This window comes from Ruditapes philippinarum, unplaced genomic scaffold, assembly GCF_026571515.1.
Source record: "Ruditapes philippinarum isolate M1 unplaced genomic scaffold, ASM2657151v2 ctg1092_1_1_1_1, whole genome shotgun sequence".
Lineage (NCBI taxonomy): Eukaryota > Metazoa > Mollusca > Bivalvia > Venerida > Veneridae > Ruditapes > Ruditapes philippinarum.
Genome location: NW_026863199.1, coordinates 82638 through 95193, shown reverse-complemented (window position 1 = coordinate 95193; position 12556 = coordinate 82638). Strand labels below are relative to the sequence as shown.

General features: G+C 32.6%; 1 protein-coding gene across 1 annotated transcript; it reads left to right on the top strand.

The window, feature by feature from the left end:
* Window positions 1-6708: 6708 nt before the first annotated feature.
* On the top strand, window positions 6709-8280 carry LOC132721451 (iduronate 2-sulfatase-like). The gene has a single exon (XM_060705759.1). The coding sequence runs from the start codon at window positions 6709-6711 to the stop codon at window positions 8278-8280; it is 1572 nt and encodes a 523-aa protein (XP_060561742.1).
* Window positions 8281-12556: the final 4276 nt, after the last annotated feature.

Below are 12556 nucleotides of genomic sequence, written 5' to 3'. Positions count from 1 at the left end.
TTGAATTATAAACAATTTTGAGCGATATGTGAACTTTTTGAATAATGTTCTAAATTTGTTTATGAGGTGTTTTTTTACATTTTGTTGTGGCTGTTAAATAGTTATTATTATTATTATTATTATTATTATTATTATTATTATTATTATTATTATTATTATTATTATTAAAATCAGGTCACATTATAATGCAATCGTAATTCATTAACACCATTTTTGAATAGTGTATGATATAAATTATATTTCAGCTTGCAAAGAAAACCACATATATTTCATACTTATATATGCACATGAAGAAAATTACATGAATGGTATTTTGTACTATGTATATGCCGAGTATGTAAAAGATAAAACGAAAAGGTATGTATCAATAATTGTATCATAGTTTGGAGACCTTTCTGTTGAAAATGTGTCAGGGTTAAATCGTATACATATACATGCACAGTGCGTTAACTGGAGTGCGGGTATTAGTTACCCGCACGCCAGAGCATGCCCATTGATTGGTTCATTTTTGCTGGGGTTTACATATTTTGACGGCAGAGAAAGAAATGTCGTATTCAGATGTTTGTTCATTGGTTCATTTTTGCCGGGGTTTCATATTGTGACAACAGGGAACGCACTTTTATGTTTGACTATGATACAAAAGAGAAAGAACACCAAAACACTCGGCAATCTGATTAATACTCGGGGGCTACGCCCCCTCGTACAAATCAGATAGCCTCGTGTTTCGGTGCTCTTTCTATTACTAAGTGTAGAAAGTTCCTCATCGATTTGCACCAACGCGATGTATGTCTGAACTGGTATTTCATCACGTGTCATCTACTTACAGCTAAAAGCCTCTTATCGTAATCACAATAATTAGGCGGTACAAACTTCTTGATGTCACTGCACTGTGTAAGAATATGAACTGCGTAGGGTGTTAGTTCTATTGGTCGGAATATGGATAACTTAGCAGACGACAAAACAACAACAACTTAAATGCATATATTGAATATTTTTACACGTCTTAAAAGGCATCACTGCACTCATCATCACATTTATAATAATCAGTACATCATCATCGTCCATCATCAATATGATAATTATCCTCAGTATATCATCATCATTATCAGAACATCATCACCACCATCACCATCTTCATCACCATCAGATTATCATGTCAAGGAGATTGACATCTGCTAACCATTATCATGAGTGCATCGTTATCATGATCGGCAACAGGTGATCATAAGAATCATCAAACATTATCAGGTCATCATCACAGTTGTCATCATCATAATCCAGACCATCATTATTTAATTCATCATCAGTATATAATAATCATCAGTACATCATTGTCATCATAATCATCATCATCATCTTCAATTCGAAATAATAAACAACATTTATTCATCATAAAAGGCTGTCATATTTGAGCAAGTCAAGTTAAATTTATATATATATCTGTGATACTGGAAAAAAATGTCAAGTGAAAAATATTAGTCTTATCAAACAAACTTTTCGGCCCCGTTATTTACATTAAAAATACAGTATTACGGATTTTGCACTACGTGTAATTTTTGTTGATGATGAAACAAATTTTGATGATGGATGTGATAATAATAATTATTTTGGTGACTGATGAAAGATTTGATTATTATTGTTTTAATTAAGATGAAGGTAATAATAATTTGATTGTTCTAATGATGATATATGTGATGATACAGGTGATATTGTTAATGGTGATGCAGGCGATATTTCACGATGATAATGACGATGATGACTTTTATGACAATTTTATTAATGATATTTATAATTCTGATATTTATGATGCAAGAGGACTTAAAATATTATGACTTTGAGGATGATAAGTGCGACGATAATAATAAATATGATTTTAATGATGTTGTTGATAATGATGAAGATGATAATGATGATGATGATGATGATGATTGTGATGATGATGATGATGATGATGATGATGATGATGATGATGTCAGTTCACATTTTCTTCATGACGATATGTTGTTTATAATTAACTGCAATGCTAAGAGATTTATTCGTCGAAGCAAGGCTTCACTTTTTAAATGTATTCATGCTCCCGTGAGCTTTGTTCGTTTGGACTTAACCAAGAGCTAAATGCGTTGCAGCGCAACGGTTAAATCTCTCTTGAGAGCTATATTCGTCGAGAGCTTTTTGCGGCGTGACACACCATGCTGTTTATAATAACTTAGCAGACGACAAAATTAAAGAATAGATTTTTTACACTTTTGAATGATAATTTAGATATTAATATATTATAAACATCTTAAAAAGAACAAACAGTGTACGAATCTAAACAATTGAGCATCCGACAAAAAACTACATGTACTTGAAGCAAAGTTTGTTGTCAAAATTATTGTGCACCTCCCATTAAATAGATTTGATATTACTGCAATTTAGTTAACCTAAAGACTTATTTAAGAATTAAAACTATAATTATGTCTAAATATTCAAAAAGGTATTATTATTTCTTTCAACATAATGAAAGGTCATCTATGACTCAAAATGTGAGGCTCATCTATCCTGCAAGGATTGTTGTGTCCAAGTATGTGGAAAATTCATTAACAAACAATTTGTTTGTAGTTAATCATAGAAAAAAGTGAAGTTCAGTCATTACACTCTCAAGTCAAAAGATTGGCTATAATATATATAAATATAAAAAGTCTGTCCCACCTTTTTCCTAATACAATTCAAACGTTTAAGGTCAATACAAACAGATATTTACGGAAATTGTCATCGGCCAAGCAAGCTTTCATGCGAAGTAAATTATAAAATTGAACGGAATTACTGCAAAAGAGTAAAAATATTTTATGTTTCATTAATTGTTAAATCGTTTACCACTTCTTAAATTGCTCTAATTATTCTCATTTTTTATCATTATCATTATCATTGTTGTTGTTGCTGCTGTTGTTGTTGCTGATGCTGATGCTGTTGTTGTTGTTGCTGCTGCTGCTAATGCTGATGCTGCTGCTTCTGTTATCGTCGTCATTATTATTATTATTATTATCATTATCATTATTATTATTATTCAATGACTTCGAAATAATGCAAAAGAAAACTCATACTAGAGATACTTTTATAATCCAATATAACGTATCATCGTATTGTACAATATATACGGAATATTATGTTGTAGTAGCTTTCTGAGGCTTTGTATTTTTCTACGAGCGGCGGTGGAATATAGATATCAATTTTCCTCCGTTGCGAGTACAAAAATACATAGTCTCAGAAAGCTACTATAACATAATTTTCCTTTTATTATATACCTTTTCGTTTTATTCAGAAAATGAAATGTAGTTGTCAAGAAATAAATGCATGACTGACGGATGAATACGTAATTCTTGCAAACCGGCCACGCCTTTTATAATGTTGGTTCCCGTTTTCAAATGCAACGTAATACAAAGCTAAGATCGGAACCAACGTCAAAAATAGACCGGCACTTCCATATATGGTACCGTATTTGTCACTAACATAATACGGAAATTTTTATCCGTTGAAGCGTATTTGCGCTTCAATATTTGCGTGTATTTTAGGGAAAAAATTTATAGGTATATAATAAAAATATTTACATACCTACTCGTATAAGTGTAGAACTTTCACTCTTAAAACTAAATAATCAATCAGTTTGCTATGTAAAATACTGTACATATATTTAGAATGTCTTAAATGTTATGTTGTATATATATGTTATAATCTGATGAAATTTGGTCCTTTTTTAAATTGATAAATAAGTAAACCCTGACAAACCTTTTCTATTTCGCAAAAAGTATGCATTATTTAGTATTTATGATACGCATACAATAACAATTTTCATTCCATTAACTTTCTGTTTAGGTATTCATAAAAAATGACCCCTTATGTAGCGAAAATATTTGTTTAAGGCACTTTAACAGAGGATAAATATAATAAAAGATAGATGTCTACATTTGTACATAGTGTCACCTTATTCCACTAACGGGGTAAAAACTCCTATCGAATTCTATTTGGAGTTAAGCTGTTAATCGACATAAAAGGGCTTTATTTGCTTTTTGAAATTGATACTCGCAAAACTTGTATGAAGTCTTTAATGCATAAACCTTTTTCAAACTTGATAAGGCTACAACTAAAAATAATTTGTTCATAACATGGTAAAATAGAAAATAATAGCCTTGGGCATTATCTAATTAAAATTAGTTGATTTTAAATTTCACAGTTAAAAACAAGTACATAAAAATACCAGTATATCATTATGACTAGAGAAAATTGTTATTTATTATTATTATTATTATTATTATTATTATTATTATTATTATTATTATTATCATCATCATCATCATGATTATTATTAATAAAACTTATTATTATTATAACTATTATAATTATTAGAATCAGGTCACATTATAATGCAATCGTAATTCATTAACAACATTTTTGCATAGTGTATGATAAAAATTATATTTTAGCTTGCAAAGAAAACCACATATATTTCATACTTATATATATGAACATGAAGAATATAACATAATTGGTATTTTGTACTATTTTTATACGCGACTGTCGAGTATGCAAAAAAATAAAACGGAAAGGCATGTATCAATTATAAGCGTAGAAAGTTCCTCATCGATTTGCACCAACGCGATCTACAACTAAATATAATTTGTTGTCAGCAGCAGAGAAAATGTTTTTACTTTATTTATCATTAAAATTATCATTAAAAATTTGTACAGTCTGCCATCTGAAAAAATAAATGGAAAAAGTCACTGCAAAACACATAACTTTTCAATAATGGCATGTTATTCAAAATATCAATTAACCAATTCTTGAATACTTTGTAAAAAGAAAATAACTTAAACTGTACAGAAGTTCTGTAGTTACTAGAAATATTAAAAGCAAAATCGTCTCAGTAGAGGTCGTATTTATTTCAGGTTTCTCAAAGTAACATTATCTTAAAGCTACACGGGAAAATATTCAAAGCTATAAATTATAAATAACGTTGGTACATGAAGAGATGCTTAAATCTAGAAAGGTCAAATATAATGTGATATTCAAATAATGATGCGGTTATTAAAATGACACCCACAAATATTGATGCGGTTAACAAATGTTATATAGCTACACAAAATGTTGCGGTTTACAAATGAAATTTCAAATAAAAGAAGATTTAAAGGGTTTACAAATTTGATACACACAAAAAAGTGCGGTTAACAAATAAGATACATGTATACACAAAATAATGCGTTTAACAAATGAGATTTACACAAAAAAAAATGTGTTTGACAAATGAGATGTAAACAATTTGATGAAGTAAAGAAAATAAGATATACAGAAAATGATGTGGTGTTTTAAACACATAATGCGAATAACTTAACAAATGATATATACACACAATAATGCAGTTAATAAATAAATAAGATTTAAACATGATAATGTGTTTCACAAAACAAACGAGAGATACACAATACATTATGATACGGCTAACGAATGTGATACAACAAAATGATGCGATTAACAAGTGTAATTTTCACAAAATAATGCGGTTAACAAATGTGATTCACAGCAGTTAACAAATGACACGCACAATAAAACACATGTGATACACACAAAATGGTGCGGTTGGTTAATTTGATGTACACAAAATAATGCGGTTAATACGTGTGATATACACTAAATGATGCGCAGCAGTGAACAAAAAAGAGTACCTCGGTCACGTATCACATATATACACTAATAAAGTGATACAGTTGTATGAAAAATAAATCTGACGGCTTATCTTATTTTTAATAATTATTATATGTTTTATCATCGTGTATTTCTTTGATAAAGATGCGTTAATAAATCTTTTGTTTTACATGTATATAAATTCGTGGCCGCCTCATTTTTAAAACGTAAAGATAAATAAAGCACATTTACCTTTCCATTTACTTATTTTATCGCTTTAATTGGCCTGTCAGTTATGAAAATATTAAAGCGCCCGTTTAAGTATTCAATTAAATTTTGGTTCTGTCCGTAAATAAATTATGAACAATAATTCATATGATATACATGTATATAACAAACGTTTTGAAAAGTCACATTTGTTTAAATAAAAAATTACTTATAAAAAGTTAAAAACATAGCTTAAATTACAGCAGTGATCTAACGAACATGACGTAGAATCTATAAAAGGTATACACTTTGTAATAAGTATGCAATTGAGCGGTTAAAAAAACAATTTTCCACGGTGATATGCCCTCGATTACATTGTCTACTGTGTTTGTCTTTTATCGAGATGAGATCAAAAAGCCCCACGGCGTGATTTTTCAATTTGTTTTCCTTCAAGTTTACTATATACTGTTTTTAACAGATATTATCATTATTGAAATTTCAAAATCAATATTCATTGTATAAAGGACTTTGAGGATATGAACTACACCTGGAATATAACGCAGACTGCTGCAACATTTGCCATATAGTCATTAGATATACCTAAGTTGTGGAATATATTAAATACAAAGTGAAATATAATGTGAAAATAGAAGAATTAAAGGATTTATTGTAATTTAAAGCTAAATTATTCGTGTTCATTACATTTGCTTTAACAATGCATTGATACTATGAGACACTCTGCTCAAATCATTTCAAAAGGAGAATTTATTCAAAGAACTAAAGATGTTGAAAATATATGTATACATGCTCACAATTCTGTCTTGTATTGTGCGTATTGACTGTGAAATGAATGTTCTATTTTTAGTATCCGATGATTTACGGCCGCAACTTGGCTCATATGCAAAAGACAGTTACCCTCCGTATGTGTCTCCAAAAATGTATACACCAAATCTTGATTCTCTAGCTTCTAGGAGCTTAGTGTTGGAACGTGCCTACGTCCAACAAGCACTCTGTGGACCAAGTCGCGCATCGCTACTAACTGGGCGTAGACCAGACACAACACATGTCTATCAATGCGGACGTTATTTTAGAGAAAAAGGAGGTAATTTTACAACAATACCACAGTATTTTAAAATGAATGGATACAGGTCAATAGGAATGGGTAAAGTATTTCACAGTAAAGGTAAAAACTCAGGAGGAGATGATCCGGTATCATGGTCTGAACCTTATTTTCATGGGATTCCTAACTATGAAGAGATTGGAAACAGTTGGGCAGCGATACCAGATAAAGAATTACACTCCAAACCTTTACTAGACGACCAGACAGCAAAACATGCAATAGTTACCCTGCGAAAGCTTGCCACTGATGTGAACACTGATAAACGACCATTTTTCTTGGCTGTCGGATTTAGAAGACCTCACTTACCGTTTGTTTTCCCGAAATCTTTTTTGAAATATTATCCGGATGTACACCTGCCAGATAACCCTAATCCGCCGTACAATATGCCCAGTGTAGCATGGAACAGCTTTGGGAGGTTCACGAATTATATCGATGTAAAATATACGGGCCCTCGAAGCAAAGCAAAGCTTACTAAGGAATCAACTTTGTCTCTACGCCGCGCTTATTACAGCTCTGTGACCTGGGTGGACCATCTAATTGGCAATATTTTGCAAGAGTTAGACGATCTTGGTTTATCAAATAATACAATAATCTCCTTTATTGGTGACCATGGATATCAGCTTGGTGAGCACGGGGAATGGGGAAAGCAAACAAACTTTGAATTATCTAATCATGCACCAATGATGCTACATATCCCAGGAAAAACAAATCAAGGAATAAGAAGTAAATCTCTAGTGGAGTTTGTGGACTTATTTCCTACGTTGGTAGATTCTGTGGGGCTAAAACAGTTACCACTGTGCCCTCAACATTCAGCAAACATAGAATCGTGCCGCGAAGGTATAAGTTTTTTACCTTTAATAAACGAACCAACTAAACCAATAAGAGAAGCTGCTTTCTCACAGTATCCCCGTCAAAACTACATGGGATATTCTATAAAAACGGATCGATATCGATATACAGAGTGGCCCGTATTTGATAATATAAAGTTTAAACCAAAATGGTCAAAATCTCCGAGAATAGAGCTGTACGATCATAAATTAGACCCGGAAGAGAACAGAAATCGTGCATTTGATAAAAGTTATGACCTTATAAAACAAAGACTGAGTAAAATACTCCGAGAAGGGTGGAAACGAAGTTTAATTAACTCATTGGATGTGACTGAAAACAAAACACATGACGTGTTGGAACATTATCATAACAATAAAAAACCGACAATAACTTATTATTTGATATTTGGGAATATGAGTTTCTTTATAGTGATGATAATGATTTTCTGGAAATGGGTTACTCATAGATAGCCGTTATGGATTAAAGTGAAATGGAATTGAAAACAAAGAGTGTCATATAAAATTTTATCACAATAATACTGAATTCATAACAATTAGATAAACAACCGAATGACTTAAACAATTTTCATCCGAATTCAATTTCAACAAAATGGTTCGAAGGGTATTTTCTGGGTGTGCACATTTTGAATAGAATAGATCAGTTGGATCCTTATAAAAAAAGAACATTTTATCATTTTTGAACATAAATATATTTATTGTTAATTTAATAAAAAAAGAAAAAAAAGAACAAAATCTAACAATTATGGTTTATTCATTTCAACATGGATCAAACAGATCAATTACTTTTGTTTCCTCTTCGTTGAATCGTTAGATGGCCTTGGGCAATTCTATTTCAATTACATATTGATCAACTCGTTTACTAAGTGTGCCTTGATTAGTTGATGTAAATCAATATTTTTTTTTATTTGAGCATCTTTATCAGTTTCTTTCCTTCGTGTGCATAAATCATCCAAAGTGCGCACTTCAATTGTTTTTGTACTGCTATGAAAGAGACTTTGAGTCTCTCTGGATAACACAACAAGATGCTGTAGTAGCATTTATTCATACTACCAGATACCTTGATGATATTTTTAATTTAGATAATGCTCATTTTGATGAAATGGTGTCTGATATTTACCCCTATGAACCACAACTTATTGAACTTTTAGGATCTTCATATTACAGTCAGAAACAATTCTGTCCACACAAAAAATATGATAAAAGTTAAAACTTTGATTTTTGTATAGTTGATTATTGGCGTGAGCGCCTAAGCGCGACGCCCCTTATGGAATGAAATCAAGGGCAATTGCAACTTCTCGGGCCTTTTCGTCTGTCATAATAGCCGATCATTCCGATTGGTATATCAAAATGAAATGTCGCGATATGTGAAAATATAATTATCTTATCAGTCAATAAATCGCGCTTTATTAATCATGTGGGTTATTATGTTACCGTTGAACTTATCAGTAGAATGATGACATTTACATTGTGAAAGTCCGAAAATCTATTTATAGATGATTTATTTCAACGAAACGGTCATTGTGTCGAGTTATGGTAAAAAATAACGAACTTGAGAAGTTTGCAGAAAATGAAATGCAAACATATTCAAACAATTGATTGCACTCTTTATAAATCTATAGAAAAAAAATAAGTAGGCCATTCTTACGAATTGTTTTATCATAGTAATATCATTTTGAAATTGTTTCTTCCGTAGGTCTCTCCGGTTTTCTTTTTACGGCCCAGATTGCACTTATGACATTTTACCGTGAATATTTAAATTGACCTACTTCATAACTTTATTTGTCGCTTTTATTTTGACGTTGTGCAACAATTAACAGGTGTAGCAGTAGTATACTATAGTTCAAGTGTCTTTAGCTAACGGTGTTCTATAGTTTGTTTGTTCGATTTTATGGTAGTTTGAGTGGAATATTCACTTGCTGAATATTGTGACATCTTAACAACAGAAACTTTCGTCTGCACTTTTAACAAGGGTTATTTTGGGTTTATTGATATGAATGTGAGCTATTAGGATCACTCTTCGTCCGTCGTCCTTCGTACGTCGTCCGTCGTACGTTGTCCGTTCACACTTTTCAAACGACATCTCCTCTGAAACCATAAGGCAGATCATATTGAAACTTCACAGGAATGTTCCTTGTGTGAAGCCTTAACAAAGTTGTTCAAAGAATTCCATTCCATGCAGAACTCTGGTTGCCATGGCAACCAAAAGAAAAAACTTTAAACGTCTTCTTCTAGAAATCCCAAAGAGCTAAAGCTTAGATATTTGGCATGAAACATCTTCTAGTGAGTGTCTACCAAGATTGTTCAAATTAAAGCCCTGGGGTCAAAATTAGCCCCGCCCCAGGGGGTCATTGACTTTCCATATATGCATTTAGTAAAAACTTTAAAAAATCTTCTTTTAAAGAACCCAAAGAGCTAGAGCTAAGATATTAAGCATGAAACATCTTCTAATGAGTGTCTACCAAGATTGTTCAAATTAAAGCCCTGGGGTCAAAATTGGCCCCGCCCCAGGGGGTCATTGATTTTCCCTATATGCATAGAGTAAAAAATTTTAAAAAATCTTTTTCTAAAAAACTAAAGAGCTAGTGCTTAGATATTTGGCATGAAACATGTTTAAATGGATGTCTACCAAATTTGTTAAAATAAAAGCCCTGGGGTCAAAATAGGCCCTGCCCCAGGGGGTCATTGATTTTCCCTATCTGCATAGAGTAAAATCTTAAAAAAATCTTCTTTTAAAGAACCCAAAGAGCTAGAGCTAAGATATTAAGCATGAAACATCTTCTAATGAGTGTCTACCAAGTTTGTTCAAATAAAAGCCCTGGGGTCAAAATTGGCCCCGCCCCAGGGGGTCATTGATTTTCCCTTTATGCATATAGTAAAAACTTAAAAAAATATTTTTCTAAAATAAACCCAAAGAGCTAGAGCTTAGAGATTTGGCATGAAACATGTTCTAATGGATGTCTACCAAGTTTGTTCAAATAAAAGCCCTGGGGTCAAAATTGGCCCCGCCCCAGGGGGTCTTTGATTTTCCCTATATGCATATAGTAAAAACTTAAAAAAAAATATGTTAACCCATTACTTCATATACACGCCTTTTAACGCCTTTTTCACCCCCCCCCCTTCTTTGTTGTCTCAAATGATGAAAAAAATGCCTTATTTAGGCCCCAAACACTTATTTTAGTTTGAGAAATGTTGTTAAAAAAGCGACCTTTTTTTCGGCGCGGCCCCCAACCAAAAGATACATCAGGGGGTTGCCAGAAAATTTTGGACTTGTGAGAGGCTGTAAATGACCCCAGATTGATCATAAGGTCACGTGTAACCAACGCTGAAAAGCATTTGACTCTATGTCAATCCATTGAGAAGTTGCAGCACTTTGAAATCAATTTTGATGGAAAAAATCAACGCAAAATAGTGATTTTTGGCAATTTTGAGATGTCCCCTCGTTGCCATGGTAACAGAAAATTTAAGCCTGAGCATGTTGTTGCAAGGACAATGGTCCAGTCAACATTTGTGCCAAGTTTGATTAGTGTTGAAGCAGTTTTTATAGTATTATAGCAATTTGAACTTGTAACGGGAGACTTTTCAATGAAAACAGCCATTTTTCACAAAATGCTCATGAAGTAATGGGTTAAAGAACCCAAAGAGCTAGAGCTTAGACATTTGGCATGAAACATCTTCTAATGGGTGTCCTCCAAGATTGTTCAAATAAAAGCCCTGGGGTCAAAATTGGCCCCGCCCCAGGGGGTCTTTGATTTTCCCTATATGCATATAGTAAAAACTTAAAAAAATCTTCTTTTAAAGAACCCAAAGAGCTTGAGCTAAGATATTTAGCATGAAACATCTTCTAATGAGTGTCTACCAAGATTGTTCAAATAAAAGCCCTGGGGTCAAAATTGGACCAGCCCCAGGGGTCATTGATTTTCCCTATATACATAGAGTAAAAACTTAAAAATCTTCCTTTAAAGAACCCAAAGAGCTAGAGCTAAGATATTTAGTATGAAACATGTTCTAATGGATGTTTACCAAGTTTGTTCAAATAAAAGCCCTTGGGTCAAAATAGGCCCCGCCCTTGGGGGTCATTGATTTTCCCTATATTGCATATAGTATTTAAAAACTTAAAAATCTTATTTTAAAGAACCCAAAGAGCTAGAGCTAAGATATTTAGCACGAAACATGTTCTAATGGGTGTCTACCAAGTTTGTTTAAATAAAAGCCTTTGGGTTAAAATTGGCCCTGCCAGGGGGAAGGGGAGGGAGGCAAAAGTCATTGTTTTTCATTATTTGTGTATGGTAAAAACTTAACATCATGAAACATCTTCTAATGGGTGTCTTCCAAGTTTGTTCAAATAAAAGCCCTTTGGTTTAAACTGGCCCCGCCCTGGGGGCCTATGTTCAGGTGAGCGACCCCAGGCCCTCTTGTCTTTACTTGCTGCACTTATTGCTTGGACGCCTTTTGATGCTTTGCATCAATACTTTTCTTGTCCACATTTAGGTGGAAACGTACCCCATGCAATACCTTACGCTGTATATGATTCTCAGTTAATTAGATTCACTAGTATTTGTAGAAACGTAAAGGATTTCAACGAGTAGAATATTTTTATTACTAGCAAGCTTCCAAAGCAGGCTATTGCTATCATAAATTACGGTAATATTTTACAATCGTAATTTTGATTTAATTTCAATAGTGATTCTGCGACAAGGGATTAGCCAGCCTGATTTATTCTCTGACG

Coding starts and splice junctions, on each gene's coding strand:
- LOC132721451 (XM_060705759.1), top strand. CDS start 6,709: ATGAATGTTCTATTTTTAGTATCCGATGATTTACGGCCGCAACTTGGC.